Source organism: Suncus etruscus, chromosome 4 (assembly GCF_024139225.1).
Source record: "Suncus etruscus isolate mSunEtr1 chromosome 4, mSunEtr1.pri.cur, whole genome shotgun sequence".
NCBI classification, from domain to species: Eukaryota; Metazoa; Chordata; class Mammalia; order Eulipotyphla; family Soricidae; genus Suncus; species Suncus etruscus.
The window spans coordinates 71,365,951-71,387,195 of NC_064851.1; the positions used below are offsets into that span (position 1 = coordinate 71,365,951).

General features: G+C 36.7%; 1 protein-coding gene across 2 annotated transcripts in view; it reads left to right on the plus strand.

The window, feature by feature from the left end:
- Positions 1–2,831: 2,831 nt before the first annotated feature.
- Positions 2,832–21,245, plus strand: part of GRIK2 (glutamate ionotropic receptor kainate type subunit 2) — a 691,383-nt gene continuing 672,969 nt past the window's right edge. For both annotated transcript variants that reach the window (XM_049771324.1, XM_049771325.1), the window contains exon 1: positions 2,832–3,385. In XM_049771324.1, coding sequence (XP_049627281.1) covers positions 3,271–3,385 — 115 coding nt within the window. In that variant the 5' untranslated portion in view covers positions 2,832–3,270. The remainder of the gene's footprint in view (positions 3,386–21,245) is intronic.

The window sequence follows — 21,245 nt, forward strand, 5'->3', positions numbered from 1 at the left end:
AAAACATATGAGACAATGCAATATAGTATATAAACCACACTATTATTAAAATGTATATGATCGTATGACACCAAATGAAGGTTTGTCTTTAAGAAAGGAGCAAATTACAGAACTGATATTATGTTTTAAGATAATAAAATCGGATCCATCACTATATAATGACTCTATCAGCCCTTCTTATAATTCAAGAACTATTATGTATGTTTTTAGCATTGGAGAGAAACTTGTAGTAATTTCAAAATTACTTTAATATCCAGAAGGTATCTTTTACACCACCAAATCTTTCTGTACCAAGGAGGCAATATTCTGTTGTTATTTTTCTTCTGGAAGAGTGTAAAGTTTAATATGAAAAAAAGAGAATTAGTATGATTACCCTGATAACAGATGGAAAACTGGAGGTGTAAAATTCGAAAGCAGTAACTAATTGTACATTTAGAAATGTCTTTAGCTACTGAACATTGACAGCATGAATTCTTTGTGATCTTTTAGGAAATTATTGTACTGTGAGTCAAATAGATTATTGCCCATGAAGGAACTCACAGTAAGTAACTTTTGTAGAGGTATGCCTTAGAAAATGGTCACTATTGGTACATCCTTAGTATGCCAAGCAATCCCAATAAGTCATACTAAAATAAAAGCATGACACAATTGATAGAGTAGACCTCTTGACAGTGTGAATGGTGCAATCATTCCAATTCTCAGACTTGGTGTACTAGAAATATACACATTGTTATTCCAAATGCCATCACATTACCAATTCAATGCAGTACTTTCATGTACTACTCTAGAATAAAACCTTGCCTGGGGCGCTGTCCAGGGTCCTGAAGAAAGGTCATCTCCTGTTGCAGAAGTTCAATTGGACAAGTGGAGTTGCTTGGTAGCTGTTGTGTTGAAGCCTCTTAGAGCTTTTGATGGGTGTAAATAAACCTAATTTAGCACATGAGCAAATTGGTTCATCTGGGTCCAGTTTATAGTAAGAACAATTTATGGCAGCGTTAAAGCTCTTTAATTTATTGTCTAAGAACGTTATGAATCTGGAATCTTAAGCTTTCACTTTTTGAGCCAGATATCCAGTAAATATTGCCCCCTAGTATTAAATGCTAGTTTTAAGGAGAGGCTTCTACTGCAATGTCAGTTACCATTATGTGAACAGAATATATAAACAAGGAGTTTTGAAACCATTTATTTTCCTAGGTTCTAAATGGCATCTACATAACAAAACTGCAGCATTTTGTGTAATCACAACAGAGTATGTTATTTTTGGATATAGATACCAATTTTATTGACATCTAAAATTATGAATATTTCATATTTCCCTATCAGTCATTATTATCTGTGCTAGGATCAGAAAGAGAAAGAACATATTTTATTCAATAAATGAGAGTAAATACAAGACAACATATTGGGCTGCACATGCTTTTCAAGAGATATTTTAAACATGGTCTGAAGGAGTCGCTAGATACCCTTGATCTTAGGACAAGTTGTTCTTTTTACAGTGCTCCAATAGTCAGATTATTTGATTGAATTGCCTGCTACCCTGCAGAACTAGCCATTCATGATACTTATTTTTGACACTGCAGTTATGACTCCATCCCTTAAAAATGCCTCCTTAATGGCTTTGCAAAATGTAGGTTTCTTTTCACATCAGCACTTTATAATAACTTAAGAAAAAACAGACTAAGAAATTACTATAGTGGAATGGCAACATTACAGTGTTTTGCTATCTTGAGGAAATGGCATTCATATCCTTCTTTATTAAAGAACGATATCATTCAAATAAGAGATGATCTTATTTTCTTAAGGTTTAATATACTCTATTGATTATGAAAAAATTAATTTAAGGGATAAGTCCAGCTTTTACATTTTATGATGCTTGATGATTAAAAAACTAACAATAATAATTTACTTATTATTTTTAATTTCACTTACTAATGTAAGATAGCAGGTTTGGATACTTGTATACATATTAAGGACAACTTATATCCAATTTCAACAATAAAATGTATTTTAGTGTTAAAAAATTCATGATTTTTTTGCACTAAATCACTACTTGTGAAAGCCAAGTTGTTAGCAAGGGATTCTGAATGTTCTGACCAGAATTTGAGAAAATAAAAGCATTTTAAGGTGACACTGTGTCTCCCATTTGGTCAAGCTCTGACCATATATTTCACAAATTGAGGAAAAATTATTTTCAGTAGTCCAATTGAGGAGAAATTTGTGCATAAATTATTGATGTCTTCAAAGTTTGCTATAACATTTAAAACATTTTTGATTGTCATTTATGCACCATTGTTTTTGGTGGGTAAAAGTGAGTCAGAAAATTATTTCTTTATTTTTCTTCAATTCCTACAAGTCATCTGAAGAAATCTATATTCCTGAATAGTAATTAAAAATGTCCCACTCGGGTATTTAAAGACTATCTTCACTTCTACATCATTCTGATCTTTATTTTGGACTGATAAACAAGACTTTCTATCATCCTAAAATTAAGTTACATTTGCAGTAAATGCTTCTGTGTGAATTTTACCACTTTTTCTCCTTTTTTATTTCTCAACTCCTAAGCACAATGACTTCCACTTCGCTAGTCATTATCAGTCATTCTTCAGTTGATTGTAAGAAATCGCTTGTGCACATCACACTTAAAAAAGACTTATTGAAAATAAGAGCACTTTTCTCCATGTGAATAAATCTGACTTGGTTCTCACAACTCATGGCAGACGATCAGATCTGTTGCATAATAGATATTGGGAAGCTTTCTGGCAGGGAGCCTTAAAAGGCAGGCAGCTATCTCAATTTTTCTCACTTAATCTTGGCTTCACGTCAGAAGCTGTGCAGCAGTGCAGTAGAATAGGGCCTGGCAAAACCTTTGCAAGCAAAGAGTCTTTTGTGCTGGGACTGTGGCTCTCTACTGACACCTCAGCCGTTTCCAAGGCTGGATTTTCTATTGATTTTCCTCCTCCTTTTCTCCCCCAGGCTCACGCGGCCGGACATAGTGGGTGTGCGTGCAGGATTTCTCCCGGATGCTCCCCGACTAACATGGATGTCCCACCATCCCTTGCAGTGGAAGGTTGCTCCTTGGCGCAGTGAGTGAAGAACATGCAGCGATTGCTAATGGGCTTGGGAAGCCTGGACTTCTTTCGTCTATCTGTGACCATGCCGTGATCGCGTCTGCAGCCACCACCACTCGACGCATCCTCATTCCTACCCGAGCCGGGGAGCCTAACGCTAGATCGGGGACGTGGGTGACGCGGGTGTGGACACAGAAACACCATGAAGATTATTTCCCCGATTCTAAGTAATCCAATCTTCAAGCACACCATTAAACTCCTACTCTGCTTACTGTGGATTGGATATTCTCAAGGAACCACACATGTATTAAGATTTGGTAAGATTTCCCCTATCCTTTTTCTAATGCCTGATATCTGGCTCCGAGGCAGCCGGATGTAAACAGGCGAGGGAAAACTGCTCTGCTAGGCGGGTGGGCTCCAGGCATTCCGACCTGTTCACTGCTCCGCCACCCCCTGGGGTTTTAAACAAGACCTTTGTGCCCCTCTTTTCTCTTCGTTTAAATTTTTTCTTAGCTGCGGGAGGAAGAAGTGAGTGTCAGTGTGTGTGTGATAGTGGTCTCTGCGTTATATTCTCAGATTCGCCTGCTACAGAGGATGATGCCGCTTGGGGGCACGGCTGGCGCGCTCTAGGCTCTCTGGGGAACCTCTGGGCTAGGACCCTTGCATGGTCTTCATGATCTGGCTAGCTCCCCAGAGTCGCTTGCTTTTCCCACCCTCCTGGGTAGACACCGAGTTAGTATCTGATAACTCTTTGAGGTGTTGTCTTGTCCGTTCCTTTCCCGGACAGGTCCACACTTGCAAGTGAAAGAAGCTAGCCCTTTGACTTCTGCCAAAGTCTTTTTGGTTAGTCTCACCATTTCCCCACTCCAGGGGTTCTCTCACTAGCCTCTTGGGATTCTGGAGATTTTTTTTTTAAGACTATGGTCGTAAGACTGCAGGTTCGATTGAGTCAGGGGAGGTTGCTTCTTAGAGTGAAATAGTGTCACGAGAAAGGGTCTAGACTTGTTTTTAACTTGTGAATGCTGCTCTCCCAATGTTCTCCTGTACTAATACATGATTAGAGAATAGAGACAAAAATAGAGGATACTTTTATGAGAGTCTAAATTCATATCTTTATTTTACTGTTACCATAGAAGACTCAAAGTGATAGTTGAACTTGAGGGAAACCTATTGCTTTTTTTTTTAGGAATCTGAGTTTCCTGGAAGCCAGAGGAAAAAACTAGTTGTGAAACTTTAGTGGAAACAGTGCTCAGAAGGTTTGTGTAGAGAAAATAAAGCATGGGCAACTCTTCTGCTTTTAATGGTCAATGGAGTTTTAGTGGGAACAGAACTTGAAAAGAAATTTCCCTGAAGTAGAGGAGAGCTAGAAAGAAAAAAGCCAGTAAGATAAATATCCCTGTCCCTGCTGGTGGTTTTTTTTTTTTTTTTTTTTTTTGACAGTTAAAATGGATTTGGACCAAAGAGTGCAGGAAACCATATAATCCTGAGTGTCTGTTTTCTGAGATAAAAACAGATACACTAAATCACTCAGGCAAATTTAAATCTAAAAATGATTGCTTGTATCTCCTACTATGTCAGAATTATCCTGCCTCTCACTTCTCCCCCCACCCTTTTTTTTTTTTTTAAAGTATATGACATTTATTTCCTCTCTTAGGCTGTATGAAGCTAGAGCAGAAATGTTTTCATATGTCAACAAAGGGAACTTGTACCCCCAACACCTACCTAGACACCTGGATCTAAAAGATTGGTAATAGCAAATAACTACTATATACTACTACTAATAATAATGAGTTGTAGCTGGCTTCCTATTGAAGTATTCTTTTTTATTTTTTCATGCCAATAGATGGTACTTAAACATGTTGCTCGTAGCAACCAGCATCCATAGGAAAGCTTGTTTCTTTGTATGAGATTAGATATGTCTCTAGACAACTGGTAGTGCTTGCCTGTGTGGGAATGCATGTGTGTCTGTGTGTGTGTGTGTGTGTGTGTGCGCGCACGTGTGCTTATGTGTGCATATGTGCGTGCTCGGCTGTTTTTTTTTTCAAGCATGGTAAGTGCTATAGTGTGCTTTGTCTAATATTTTGAGAAGTACTTACCAACTTATTTGTAATACTAATGTTTCTTCTTAAGTATATTGTGACGAGTGTGCCTTACTGTGTCTGCATGGAAAAACAGAAAAGCCTTTGAGTCAGAAAACTGCAACCAATACTCTATAAAGATTTAATTATTGCTGCTCTGGTCTTGCAGCACAATATTTGCTGAATCATTAGAATGTTACATTCGCTGATGATTTCATATCTTCATATTAAAAATCTTGGCAGCTGTAGCTGGGTGAAGCAGTTTTCCAAAGTAGCTCTCTCTCACTCTTTCTTTCTCTCTCTCAGACACACACAAACACGTAGTCTTTCTTAGACCAATGCTTACTAAGAACGTCCCTAAGACATACAGAAGTAGGCAAAGACCTGCCCACCAGTCTCCTGATCACCTAAACCAACAGCCTTGTCTCCAGCTAACCTGTTATTTATTCCCATTAACTTCAAACATCTTCCACGTGGAGATCCATTTTCTCTGATTTTCAGACCTGAGTGTGGGGAGGGACTGTGTACAGTGTAATCATTGGAACATTCCTCTGTTGGGACTATTTTGATGCGATGGTGGGAGTTTTATTTTCTTCCAGAGGAAAGATGTTTTGAGTGGAGTGGATGGTTGGCTAAGCATATGTAAGCCACTCTTCATAAAGCTGATTTTCTACTTGGTTACAAAGATGTATCCAGAGCCAAACGCGGGGTGTGTGTGTGGGGTAATGCCAGATGGGACTGACTGGGTCAGAGTTGCTGGTGGAGCAGCTGCCCTAGGCCAGAGGTTTCCCTGGGGCGAGGGAGCTGGGCTGGCTGCCTCTGTTGAAGAGGTGACTTGCAGACCTCTCCCTCTCTTCCCACACCTCCCCGGGTCCGGCTGGGCGCCGCCAGCTGCCCGGAGACGCAGACTGGGAGCTATGGCAACCGTGCAGCCACCCGGCCGCCCCAGCACTACCCCTCCCTTTCCGTGGGTGGTAGCAAACCACCCTCCCCGCCTCTGGCCGTGCGCTCCCCGCTCTTCCGCTTGGTCCGAGGCTGATGCCCAGCAGTGCCCTTCTCCCAGCTTCTTGGGAGAGGGGCCCAGCCCAGCCCAAGATGCGACTCAGGAATGCCCTGGCACCCTCTCGGTTCTGCGCGCGCCTGGCCGCCACTCCGGCCCTCCTCCCTGCCAAACCTCCCTACTCGGGCTGACACACGCCGGCCTAACCGGGGAAGTTGTTGTGACTTCCCTGGAAAACTTCCTGCTGATGGCATCCTAGGAGCGGTTTCCTAACCCAGCTTGCCAGGCGCAGGACTCTGGGGCCTGCTTCTCGTAGTCGCTCCCTTCCGAGCTGATCTGGAGCTCCCCAAAGTTGGACTTTTTTTCGCCAAGGGAGCCTCCTGGCAGCTGGGAGGTAGCCACCGAGAGCACTTTCTCCCCTAAGGCAGAGAGCGCCCGCCGAGGTCTTGGCGTTGACCCAGGTTAGCTTCTCCCAGGCTTCCATCCAGCGGGCGCGTGGGCCCCAAGACACGTGGGGGTAGCAATCGGACCCCAGGTAATCAGAATCCTCAGAATCCATGATCCCTTGGCTGTTCTCCGGTCGGCATTTCCAAGGGAGAGTGGAAGCCCCCCCCCCCCTCCCGCCAGGTCCCCAGCTGCCTACTCTCACTCCCAGGCCCCCCGGGTCCGGCGCGACGCGACGGAGGCACCTTTGTTTCCAAGCTGCTGCATCCCAGCGGGTCCAGTAGGAGTGGATGAAGGCAGGATGCTTAGGTCCAGGAAAGTGTACACTTCCTCTCCTGTGCCCAGTCTGGGTTCCCTGTCCAAGTTCCGAGGCTAAGGCTTGTGGAATGTTTCTTTTGTTATTTCCAGTCTGGGCGGGCTTGGGGAGCTGCTGTCTTCGGAAAGCTAGGGAGGGAGGAGTAACCATCTCTTGGGGGGCTGGGTGCTAGGCTGGCGGCAGCTCTTGGAGCTCTGAGTTGGGGAGTTGAAACTGGAAGGCATCTCTTCGCCAATCATCCCTGGTTTCCCACCCCTGAGGTAGGGTTCCTTTCATAGGTTTAGGAGCAAAGGAAGGCATGGCATCCAAACTTTCCCACCCCAAGTCCCTGGGGAAGCTCCTAGACAGTCCTTTCTTAGTGGCTAAACTTGTGGGCTTTGTGGTTGGACCGCTCCGTCCCAGCTTTTCTCCCAAATGCTGTACATTACACTCCTGATTTGGAGTTCAAAGCGGCAGCTCAGGGTTCAAAGGCTTCCCACGGCGAGCTTTATTAGCCCGGCCCGGCCTACCCCCATCCTCGTTCTGGACTTTCTGGGCTCTGCACATTAGCCTCAGTTCAACAGGTCAACAGGTCAGCTCCTCCGCTCCCAAATCAAAGATGAAGACCACCAGCTCATGGACTTCACAGATCAAACCCATGGCAGAAGTGAAAGCCAGAAAGGGTTCCTATGGAAATAAATCCTCCCTATTTGCTGGACGTCCCCTGTGCTTTGAGAGATAATAATTAGTAGCAGATGTACTACAACATCGAATAGTTTGAGAGAATTGACTGAGCTTAGAAGCTGTCACTCTGCAAATTCTTGAAAGAGATATTTTCTTTTACTTTGGTAGGGTAGAATCGGCGGGAGGGGAAGAATGGTCTTAAATCTGGAAGCAGGAAAACTGGCTTTGGGGAGGCAGAATGGAGGAATCCTCCCTGCTACTGCCTAAAACAGATGAAAAGAAAAACAAAACCCTACAACACCTTCTCTGCCTAGCTCTGGGTGGCTGGGCAGAGAAATCTTTCCAAGATTCTCCAACATATCAGCCACACTTATAACAACAACCCTCAAATCAATTTTTTCCCACATAGGTCCTCAGTTTTTCTTAAAGCTTCAAAGAATAACTGATGTGATGTGATCCATCAGTGTAGGCACAATCATTTCAAACTAACGACTTTGAAAAATGATCTTTTCGTCCTCTAGAAATAGAACCCCTGCACCACCCAGATTCACAGGGAATTCAGCACATTTTCTGGCTTTCTGACTGTCTCTCAGAAGTGAACAAGGGTTTATATGTCAGTAGACATTTCCTCAGACAGCGTTTGCTTTTTGGTTTAATTCAAGTGATCATTGCAGTGTGTTCATTTCCTGAATTCTCAAATGACACTGTTTCAACATTTACTCAGCACAGGCAAGTTAATGTGAATTGCTTCCACACAAAGGAGAAACACTGAGACCAAACGACGGATGTAGCATTGATTACCAGAGTCTTTTAAGTCTGTCCATTAACTGAAGTGCTGTCTATGGTAATGATGACAATCTTTGATTTTGTTTTCAATCATCGCAATTTCTGATAAAGAAATTGCTTTGCTTTTCTTGTGGTAGAAGTTCAAATGACAGGAATTTTATTCAATTTTTCATTCACTTATTAGGATTTTACTGTTCCTGTAGTCTCATTTATATTTATTTCTTGAAAATTGTTAGTGCCCATTTTTTACACATCAGCATTGAAAATAGTCCTTTGTGTTTAGACTATATTTAAAATAAACACATAAATCTCCATGCTTAATGCTTAGTGTTTTTGTATGAGATTCCATTTTTTTTTTCCTGCAGTGGGATAGTGTGATATTTGAAACGGAAATGTTGATTCTTTTGGAATTGGGTGGTGGTGAAGATTTATCTTTCAGTTTGTAATTTACTCATCAAAGTGCTGAAAGCATTTCCAGTGAATTTTAAACCCTAAATCTTGACCTGTAGGCAAGGTCAAAATTTCTTAAAAAAAAAAAAAAAGAAGGAACATCATCATTATTGACTGTTCTCGATTAAACAACAAAGAGGAAGATTTCAATCTGATAGCGTCATAGAGCTTCCTGTTTTTATTTGCTGTTTCTGCTGACAATTTTGTAAGGTAATTAAATTGGCTGATTGAAGTCACAGTGGTCATGGAGCGATAAAGACCATTTGGATTTAATGGAATTTAAAACAACAGAGCACTGAACACAACTCTTACCGAACAAGAATTTTAATGGCCCATTCCTGGTGCTGACTAAATAGAACGCCCTTAACAAGTTTAATCGAAAGGGCAAGGCAGATTAGCATTATATAGTCTTTATGGTTGAAGATTGGGAGTTAAAGTTATCCTTTTAAGAGACTCATTAATGCATTATCAAGATTTAATGTAGGTTAAATCAGCTTTTTAAGCCCCTCATCATATAGTTTCTACCTACATTTAAGAACAAGTTTCAATAAGAAAATATTTTTAAAGAATGAAATATCTCTGACTTCAAATTTAAAAGATATTTAAATATTTTGAAGGCATTTTAAAGGGCTTAAGGATGAGTGCCTTCTTTTGGCTGAAAAGAACAAATTCAGCTTTTAAAGTTTCATTACTAGTAGTTCTTTTTTTATATGAACAAAGTTTGTCTGGATGGTAAGGAAATGGGAGACAAAATTCCTCATCTGCATTTTGGATGTAGTCATAAGCATTTTATTTGTTTTATACTGTCTTTTAAATCTTGTTTTTTATTTTATCTTAAAAATTTTACTCTCAAATTACTACTACCCTTTGGTGCATAAGGTTCCTTGAAAAAAGACAATATCCTGACATACACTGGAAACCAAAGGACAACCATTTCAAGGTGACAGTCAAGCCTCAAAGCCTGGATTTCTAATGCAATTGTTTACCTCCTGAACTATACTGCCTTATGAAATTGTATGCTTAGAGTTGTCACTTCTGTTGGTTATTTCAAAAATTCTGAAAACCAAGTTTTCATATGAAGATCTTATAGTTTTAAATGTACACTGTCAAAGACATTTTTTTTTTTGAAGAGGCCAGTGCCATTAAGCTACTGGGACTTCTTGAAAAATCTGTATTTAAAGATCTGTCTTGGTCAAGAAAAATACATCAGAAAGGTGGGGGGTGGTCCAAAGTTTATAGGTTTTTCACTGTTCATTCCATCCCACATTTATTGACTTCAAGCTTTGCTCATTTGTCACATCACTAATGCCTGAGCAAAGATTTACTTGTCTTTTGCCTCATACACCTAGGAACAAACATTTTATGTTGTATTTTCAAGGGATACTTATCTAATTTGATAACATTAATGTGAGTAGAAGGTTAAAAATCTTTGTATAGTCCTTTTTTATTTTATTTTCATATTTTGTATTTGGACTTAGAAGTTCTCTTTTTATAGTAATAAATATAGCATTTTCCTGTAGCTTGAGTTGAACTTTTTATCTTTTTTTAACTAAAAACTAAATATTGTTTTCCAGGTTTAATAGTATGTCTATGTGCAAAACTATGTGAGACTATCTGAAAGGGTTTTCCTAAAGACTGTGCATTAATATCTTTTCCCTTCTGACAACATGTAATTGTATCATTCTTTCTTTTAATGGCTAAGCTTTTGTCCACTCCCATAATCTTCTTTAAAACAAGCACATTTTAGAAGGGAGGACACATGGTCCCTATACTCTAAAGTTAAGGTGAGACTATTAATAAGTTTGTTCTGTGACAGAGATGCCCGTATACACATGAGAATTCTGGGTACCTAAGGGACTACTGATTAATTAGTATTGAGAAAAGAGAGAAATCAAATATAACTTTATGCATAGTTTTTCTCTTATTCTAGACATGCTGCCAGACATCTCATGCAATTTGTAAACTCATCTTCTTGCTCATATTAGTCTAAGTCTTTGAGAATGTTTGATTATTTTATAGAAGATATTAATGGTATTCTTACATTGACATATCTCCTCTTAATCAAAAGGATCTTGAAATGCTCTTCACACCCTTTTTAATCAACGATCTTCATTTTTCATTACTAAACCAAGTATTTGGAAGGCGTTGCTTTTAATTCCCATTTCTGTCTCCAGCTCAGAGTCTGAGTCCTTGAGCTGTCACAATGGGACTACTGCTCAGCTAATATGATCAAATAAGCAACACAAATATTAAATGTTCTGTTTAGTTCTATCACAGGTTTAGGTATATTTTATGTTGTCATGTAAATCTGCATTTCTTTTGGTAACTAACATGTCTGTGTTTAGTATCATATAGCTCAAACAATATTCATTTCTCTTCTGGTCAAGAAAAAATGAAATGAAAGCTCTCTCAACTTGAAGAAAACCTTATAGAACCCCAAAATATTGAGCAAGGGGTGCTTTAGAGAAATCTCATTTCCCAGGTTTTAGAGATGAACTGCATGGACAGTTAAATAAGGTGTTAGCTCTGGTTAGTGTGTGAGATTTTAGGCCAAATCATAAATAACCCTACTGCTAGTCTAATAATGGCTTATAGTAGTAAGTTAAACTTTTTTCCTGTATAGCTTCATAGTCTCTTTGCATTGAATCATGTTTAGAGAGTATTGGGTTTTGATTGCTTCTCTAGACACCTGCCAACTTTGTTTTTCCCACTTTTTCTCTCCTAGGAAATTTCTCATAGTTGATCCTATTTCATTATTTATTTTTTATTTTTTATTATTTATTTATTATCATCATCGTTTGCTCCATTCCCTAACCCCTAAACTTGCCAATCTCCTTTCTCTATATTTAAAGCTTAGAATAATTCCATTTCATCAATAAATACAAATTAATTCTAAGCTATATGATAGGTAAAGAGAATTCTAAGAACCAGACTCCAAACTTAAGAAGTTTATAATCCAATAGAATGATAATTAATGTATACATGGTAATATCAATATCAAATTTCAAATAGCTTTTTAAAAGAGATTAATGTGAACTTCCAATTTTTTGTTTGTGTTTTGGGCCACAGCCGATGATGCTTAGGGGTTACTCCTGGCTATGTGCTCAGGGAACTGTATGCGATGCTGGGGCTTGAGCCCAGGTCTGTCTTGGGTCAGCCACATGTAAGGCAAGAGCCCTACCGCTGTGCTATCACTTCCATTTTTTTTTTATTGAAGACAACATTATATTATCAGGGGCATAGGAAGAATTGTATCACAGTTAGAAAACTCAGCATAAGGAAAAGAATTTAGGCAGAAAATTTTAAAATGCTACCTTTGGTGGGGGCCAGAGTGATAGCACTATAGTAGGGAATTTGCCTTACATATGGCCAACCTGGGATGAACCCAGGCTAGATCCCTGGCATACTATATGGTCCCCAAGTCTGCCAGGAGAAATTTCTTAGCAAAGAGTCAGGAGTAACTCCTGAGCGTTACCAGCTGTAGCCCCCCAAAACAAAACAAAACCCCCCCCAAAAAAAGAAGAAAAAAAAACTACATTTGGTAAAGGAAATGGGCCAAACTTATGCAAGGATAGTTGGGGCCTTGTTATTAAATCAGAGCTTTAATATAGATTATTGTATAATTTTAATAAATAGACTATATATTAGATTTTAATAGACTATAATAACTTTATTGTTATTAAATCAGAATTTTAATATTTAACTATTACATTTTAGTTTCTGTTTGTAGTCTTTAGAAAGCCACTGGAGTTTAAAGGATGATCTTAATTTACTAGATAGTCAAATGACTTCTCATTCAACTATTATTTTCAAGGTTAAGTAATTTTTCCCTCTGAGGTATGGTAGAAATTTGTGGTCTTGATCACAGATACTTCTACAGAAAACTCTGAAATAAAATAGATGTCCTTTTTTAAATAATGACCAAATGAAATGATTCAGAAAGTGGTGTTTCCAATTAATCTAAGAAAAATGTATTGAAGAATAATTTAAAAGTACTTTTTGTTCCTTAGAGATATATAAGGTGCCTCCAAAGAATTTTTAATGTCTGTGTCTATTTGGGAAGATTAATTTTAAGATATTATTCATAAATGGATGCAACATACTACCTAGTTCTGTAGAAGTGAATTTAAGCATTAAGATACAGGTAATTATATAGCATTATATATAAATAAGATGTAATATGATATATAAGATTGATTCAAATAAAAATTAAAACTAAAATACAATTAAATATTTTGTGGAATAGACATAAGTTAACAATATTTTATAATTATACATTAACTCAGTAATTACTTTATTATTTGGTTTGGGGCCATATTCCAGGATGCTCAGGGATAACATCTGGCTCTGCAGTCAAGTTTAAATTTTAGTAGTTCTTGGGAAAATATAAGGGATTCTGGGGATCAAACCTGGGATTGCTGCATGCCAGGCAAGTGTTCTACCCACAGTAGTATCCCCCGAGTCCTGCACTCAGAACTTTAGACCTTATATTTCATTGTTTTGACTCATGAATATTGCTCACTTTTGTTATCTGGTGATAAAACATTGGAAAACTTAGTAAATCTGTACATTCACTTTAATATTTCTGTACAATGGGTATTATTAGTTGTATAACTACCAAGGATGATGTTAGTATTGAAAAATATATAGAACTCTATTTTTTCTGGAAAAATTTAAAAGTATAATTGTTCAGAGGATCAGAGTTATAGTACAGTAGTTAGCGCACTTGCCTTGCACATGATTGTTCCAGGTTCAATTCCTGTACCTTATGATCCCCCAAGTCCCATCTGGAGTTATCCTAGAGTCAGAGCAGAGGAAAGCCTGAGCACCACTTGATATGGCCCATCCTCCCTTACCATCCCAAAAGAAAGTAATTATTTACTTGGAATTAAAAATGTATCTGAAAAATTATTGTATATGAATAAAGAAATACTTACTACCACTCATATACATTATTTTAACTTCCTAAGCTATGCATAAATTTTTAAATTATCATTTTTAAATAACTTCAAAATAGTTTGTTTTTGACTGTATTTGAAGTTATTGAGATAAAAAGGATTTATTGACAGAGCATAAACTTCTCAACTGATAACTAATTTTTTAAAAAGAACAAGATCATATTTTTATTTGTTACTTAGATATCAGGAGTTTAGCTGTGATTAACAAATATTCAGAATGTAAGAAACAAATTGCTACTTATAGTAAAACAACATACAAAGAAATAAAATTTGCAGCCTGATTTTTCACTTTTGCACAATTACAGTTTTTCTATTTATGTTCGTAAATATTTTCTGAAAATATTTGCCTAATTTTATATCTGCAACCATATTTTAGCTATTCGTGATGTTTTTTAGACACACAGTAGTATGCAATTTATTTGAGTTGATGCAGGAAAGTGCCACAAACATTCACATATGCTATGATTATTTGGAAGATAAGGTGGTCTGACATGATTATCTTAGTTTCTTCATCAGGTTGCTGTCTTGTCTTTATGGGTCCTACTCCTTAAGTTACCACAAACTTTGGTCCATTCTTTTTTTTGGGGGGGGGGTCCATTCTTATACTAATTATCTCATCATTCTACATTAAAGGCCTCTCTATGTTACTTTTGGCTTCTGGTTTTCGAGATTTTACTCAGTATTTGAAGGATCAGCATAGAGGCCCAATCGATATGAAGAAGCTCATTAAGCTTTCCTTCCCATCAATGGTATAACATACAGAATAAAGAAGAACATATAAGAATTGTATTAAACTTAGAATATTTTTATAAAGTTTATTTTAGACACCATGATTTTTAGTAATGGCAGGGTTTCATTCATAAAATATTACAACACTACATTCTTTACTAGAGTAACAACTTCTTTCCACCTTTGTCCTTGTGGTCCCCACCCAAAAACCCTAATTCCCCCAACAGTGATATGATTCTTACTAAAGGCTAAATTTTTGGGTTTTTTTTTTAGTATTTCTTATTTTCTTGGTACAATTCTTTTTATACTACCCACGAGTAGTAATGTATGTATATAGTACAAGGGAGATGATTCTGTATATGTATATGTATATGTATGTATATAGTATATAGTATGAGGGAGATGATTCTGTATAATGCACTTGTTTGGAAATAGTGTTTATGAAACTTTAGAATATAAAACTTATTACAAAAAATCTTAGATATTAAAAATAGTGAAGATTTAGAACAATATCCTTGAATTATCAGGGATGTGAAGAAAGAGAGGCAGTCTCAAGATCTTTATCAGTCTAGAGAAAAGATGGAGTAAATAAAAGCTGAAAAAATACTCTGCTGTCTTAAGTTGAATTTTTGTTTCCTGCAAGCATTCTCATGATGGCAGGAGTGGAAAGATATAGTTGAGGGCAAAGGACAGAGCAATATACTATGTAGTGATCTTTTCTTGAGGATTCAGTTGATTTCTCAGGGAGATTGCAGGGAGACTGGGGGTAATGTTGCAGTTACTTAGCTTTTACTTGTTCCTTTTGCTGTTTTATATATCAACTGTCTTTTAAAACCAACATCATTTTGTTTTCTCCAAAAAGTGTTTAACTTTTTGGAGAATTATGGGAATTCTGTAGAAGAAATTTTATCACTGGTAAGAAAACTTGTTTGTCTCAGTGATCCCAGATCTTGTTCAACTTCAAAATAGAGATAGTTTAAATAAGTTAAGTTTCTTTCCTAAACCTGTAATATCAGTGCTTTGAAATATTTTATTTTCCACAATTGAATATAGTTTCACAAGTTCATAGTTATAGAACATTTACCTTATTGGAGGATGCCTAACAAGTTTATTTAAAATAACCAAAAGTTCTGGGTATGCTGTGAACCACTGAACTAGTGAGTTATTTCATTTTCAGATTTATAGTTGTAAATTTGTAAAATGGGTCAGCGAGATTAAAGTGCTTGCCTGGAAAGTGCAAGACTGAGAATTTCAACTGCCATGTGCCAGACTGATCCTGATAGCTCTGCTGCTTGAGATCCCTGGTGAACATCACTCCTGATGATGACTCAGTGACTTAAAATGTGTCCAGATAATGGAGATGTCTAAACCTCAATTTCTCAATTGTGCTGTAAACTTCACCTCACAGTCTGGGAACCCTGGTGAGAGAGAATAGATAAAATAGCATGACAATGTTAAAGAATAAGAATAGAATGCCTATCTAGAATACAGTCAGGGGTGGGGAAGAGGGGGGGGGCATTGATGGGAGAAATGTTACACTGGTGAAGGGGGGTATTTTGTTTATGAATGACACCCAACTACAAACATGTTTGTCATCATGGTGCTTAAATATAGATACATAAAAAATTGTTCTTAGTATAATGGTCAGATCTATCAGCTTACTCTACTGACAGTAGTACATTATAGCTCAACATATACAGAGAAATAAATTATGCATATTGTGACTTGGGTATTTCTTTCATTCTTCATAGAATACCAGAGTTAGACACTCAATATCCATTGACTAACTATTTCTTAAACCTAAATATGTGGACTGCTAATAGTCTCAGGATTAACCCTAGAACCTAAAAAAATTTAAATAAGTGTTGTTTTCTGAGATAAATACTGTCTCAAATTATATATAGCAAAGAAACTTTTCTTTCCTAGCTTCCTACTAAAAGAACATTTAATAGAAGTGTAAATTTTTATTTGCTTCTTATCTATCAGAAAATACACTTGTGGTCCTTTCAGTGAGAATTACCTAAGTCATTTGCCATGGATATATGTAAATGACTGAGAATTTAATCTGAAAATAAGAGTCTAGATTAGCTGGTTTTATTGGAACTTTCCTAGACACCCCTCATCATGCATCCATTGTTCTGCTTTATTTGTTGAAAATGATTCCAAGAGTTGACTTTTGGACATAATATTTGAAATGAAATCAGAATCTCTTAGATATTTACTACAGACAAATACTATCAATAATTATATATAGTCTTACTATTAAATTCTTTTTTTTTTTTTGTCAACACATGGCTGTACTCAAAGGTTACTCCTGGCAGGCTTGGGAACCAGAGTGATGACAGAGATCAAGCCCAGGTCAGCTACAGCTGCATGCAAGGCAAAAGTTCTACACACTATATTATTGCTCTGGCCCCTACTGTTAAATTTTTATATTTTTATCTAAGTTATTAATCACTGTTCTTCATATTGCCTACTAGGTAAAACTCATCAGTAATGATTATTAGTAGCCAGTGGATAATATGTTGGAATGCAGTATTGATGGAAAAACAATTTACAGGGCCAGAGTGATAGTATAGTGGATAGGGTGTTCTCCTTGTACCTGGCCAACTGGGTTCAAACTCATTATCCCATAAGGTCCAGCAGTCCTGCCAGGAGTGACCTTTGAGCTCAAGCCACGGGTAAGTAAGCTCTGTGCACTCAAACAAAAATGATTTGTAATTGAATTGTGAAGAGAATTTTTACTGTAAAATTCATTCATTGTTCATTTTTGTATATTATAAAGACTCTAAACTTGAATTTGAATGTTATTATATGGTGAGAAAATACTTTTTAGTAGAGATATGTCCTCTTTTTGATCATATCATTCAGAAAAGCAGACAATTCTACATATACCAGGAAATAATGTAATGCATTGGTTTTAATGATTTCCTACTAACTCCTTCAATTTTGATTACATTTTAATTTAAATTTCCATTCAACTTAAGAAATATTATCCATTATTGATACTCTGATCCTGTTTTTCACTGGAATAAAATAATACTTAGATAAGAAGTCTTATTTAAACTTTGAAAAATTGAATTTTTAAAACAATTATATGAAGTTTTCTAGTGATTTTATTAGGACTTGCTGAAAGATTTATATTTTTAATTCCACCCTTCAGAATATGTTTTAATATAGCAGTTCAATTCCTTTTTAGGTCTGAATAATCAACTTGTGCATTTTTACTTTAGAAAATTTATAATTTGACAGCATGTGATTTTTTAAATATATTTATCTACCAAATGATTTTCTTTGCTATTTAGTTAACATAATTCTCAATATTATGATATATTAATATTTTAACAAATATTTTAACTGTTCACTAATATCAGAGATTGTACTAGGTGACGAGAGAGATTGTACAGCTGCTAATGTGGTTGCCTTGCATGCAGCTATCTCAGGTTCAATCCCTGTCATTCCATTTGGTCCTCTGAGCACTGCCTGGAGTGATTCTGGAGTGAAAAATTATCTTTCTGAGCATCTCCAGATGTGGCCCAACACCGCTCTCCTCAAAAAACATTTAAAAGTAAAAAGGACTCTGCATCAAATGTCTCATAATTTGTAAGTAGCCACATAAAAGAGAATATAACAGGAACAGTTTTATAATTGTATATAAATAATTATTTCAGAATAATCTAAGTGATTTAGCTATGCATACATAGATAGTTTTCTAGGATAAGTTTCTAAAGCACCCTAAATCTTCTTAAAAAACTTGTGGTATCCTAAGGTGTTTAATAAGAAATTCCATTCCTGCTACCAACTAAGAGTGGTGTGCTGTGTTTCTTCTTTCTGCTGCCCAGAGTACCAAAAGTGTTTGGCTGAACATCTTGTCTCTCTCAAATTACAGTGATGATATTAATTTAATTTTATATAAGAACACACATATATGTATATATAAAGCATGTGTGTTTCATGTATATTTACATTTCATATACCTACATTGAGAAAGCAGATTAAAAAGAGTATCTTAAATCAAGGTTTAGTTATTTCAGTGCTGGAATAATAAATGTAAAATCATTTGGGGTCTTTTGTCATCAGCTTTCTTTCTAGTTTGTTGAATTTACTGTGAACACTCTATTCTAGAATGGAGCTCTAATGATCTCATGCATTTTATCAACAGCAGAACAAACACCTCTTTACTCTACCTATTTCTCTTCAGTTCACTACCAGAAACTTATCACCTGGCTATAACTTGGTGTACAGGGAATTGAGAATTCAAAACCCTTTAATGCAAAAGTGTGTCCACCTGAAAAAGACAAGCTTAGGCATTTAAATCGAACCATTCAGAAATGAACTCTTTCTGGCTTTTTAACTTTTATTCTGTGGTCATGAAATAATGCTTTGTAACAAAATGGAAAAATATTATGAGACTTAAAATTGAATATAAAACCCCTACTAATTTTGTAATTTAATTAAAACCATTATTATTGTCATATAGTCTAGCTTTTAATAATGAAAACAAAATATTTTGATTGATTATGCAACTAAGACATATTTATTGCACATATAGAATTATAAAGAAAATAAAAACCAGTCATTTATTTCCTCATATAGTGACCTTCAAATTATTTGACATATTCTTTGAATTTTTCTATAAACATTTTTAAGACGCTTACTAAAGGTTTTATGAACAATTTGTTGTTTTTGTTTTGGGGTCACATCAAGTGGTGCTCAGGAGTTACTCCTGGCTGTGAACTGAGTACACCTGGCAGTGCAATAGAGTACTTGGGGGACCACTTGAGGATTGAACCTGCTTTGGCTCCATTCAAGGCAAAAGCCCTACCTATTGCGCTATTGCTTCAGTCCATAACAATTTTTATCATGTTTTGGTTGTGGTGGTGGTGTTGAGGTAACAGCATGTAAGTATCTGAATTTCCATTATACAGATACTTGTGATTTATTAATCAGCCTTTCTGTTGTAGAATTGCGAGCTGGCATTTTGTATTCAAAGATACCTGAGTTGAACCTGGTTCTGATGCTTTTGCATTATGCAATTGTCATTGCTTGATGAATCACCTTAAGGTTTTGTTTCTTACCTGTAAAATGATAATGATTATATTACCTATCTTATAAAGTTGTCTTGGAGATTAGAAGAGATACCAAAAATAGAATACTCATATAAGCGTCAGGAATGTACATCCCTAATCTGTGTTAACATAATCAGCTATTGATCAACCCAATCAGGTAACACTTTTTGTCATATAAATTTAATACTCCCCTTTGCTAACTTGTAAAGGTAGTTAAATCTGGAAGTCCCAAGAGGCCTTCCAGACTTTTAGGTATAGGAGAAAGCAGAAACTTAGCCAGAATTTAATGGGCTTTCTGAGCAGGGTACATGTTTACACATGTATCTTGAAGTACTCTAAAGCACTGGGCCTCTGTACCTTTCTCAGGGGATGAGGATGGGCCTTCATCTCTATGGGACTAGGTTGGGGCAAAGGAGGAGCACCAGCAATTTCTTCACAGTCTTCTCTTTACTTTTCTGATTTGCTAAGCAAATTTCAGGTGTTTTTCTTGCTAATCACACTATCATCCCTGATGCTTAATTATTTTCTGTGGGGAAATAGAGTTGTTGGGAGTTTCAGGAAATTAAATTGAACTTCAAAAGCCACTTCCACATAACAATTAACATTTGGAAATGGGTAATTACTCAGTGTTTGATGGTAGGTTAGTTTACTTGGTTTTTTTTTTTTTTAATTTCTTTAAAAGGCATACTTTTAAATAGTAGATTTATTTAAGAACACATTTTATAAGCAACACAGGAGGCTTCATAAATTCCTAGTAAAATGAAATGATGTATGATTGAAGCTTCTGGGACAACTATTATACAAACTATTATACAAACTATTGCTAGATCTATATGGTAGAAAATTGGAGGTGATTAACTTGGGATCCTTATTGGGGGAAACTACATCAGTGGAAGGAGGTACCTGCTGCCTGCCCCTGCCTCAGAGAGAGATACAGCAAATGTGTCAGGGTGACTAAATGTGTGGGAGAAGACAAATTTCCACATGACAGATTTTATCTCCATCCTCTCTATAGATTTAGCACTAATGTTTTCAGTACCATTTTATTGTAGCTCTTTGAAAGATGCTTTTTTCAAAAAATTAAAATTATTTACAATAATCCATATGTTTCAGCAGCACAGCTTTTATTTTATTGAAGGGGCACACCCAGCATTGCTCACAACTTGCTCTGACTTTCTTTGCACATAGGGTTTAATTCTGGCAGTACTTAGGAGACCATATGCAATATTGAGAATAAAACCCTATTGGCCTCTAAAAGGCAAGCACCCCACACATTATAATCTTATCCCAGACCAAGAGTAAATGGCTTGATATATGTATATGCCACACCATACTCACCACTAAAGCTGTGATAATCTTCATCTTGAACCAACTGACCATTTACCCATTCTACCCACTTGCTTTCTTTTCTTGTAGCTACCATTTTATTGTTAGTTAAAATATCAATAAAACAGATATTGTCAAGATTTATTACCTTGCTAGTCTCTGTCCTCTAATTACCCTGGTATGTTTTCTTAATTTGCTTTGTGGTGGCTAGGATTGAATCAAGATCTATTACATGCAAGGCTTGTGCTTTGCTGCTCAGTCACACCATTATCTTTATTTTTTCTTTATTAACCATTTAAGTTGCCTTTAAGTTCAATAATTCCCGATTTGTGGTATGCCACAATACTCTTCTACAATG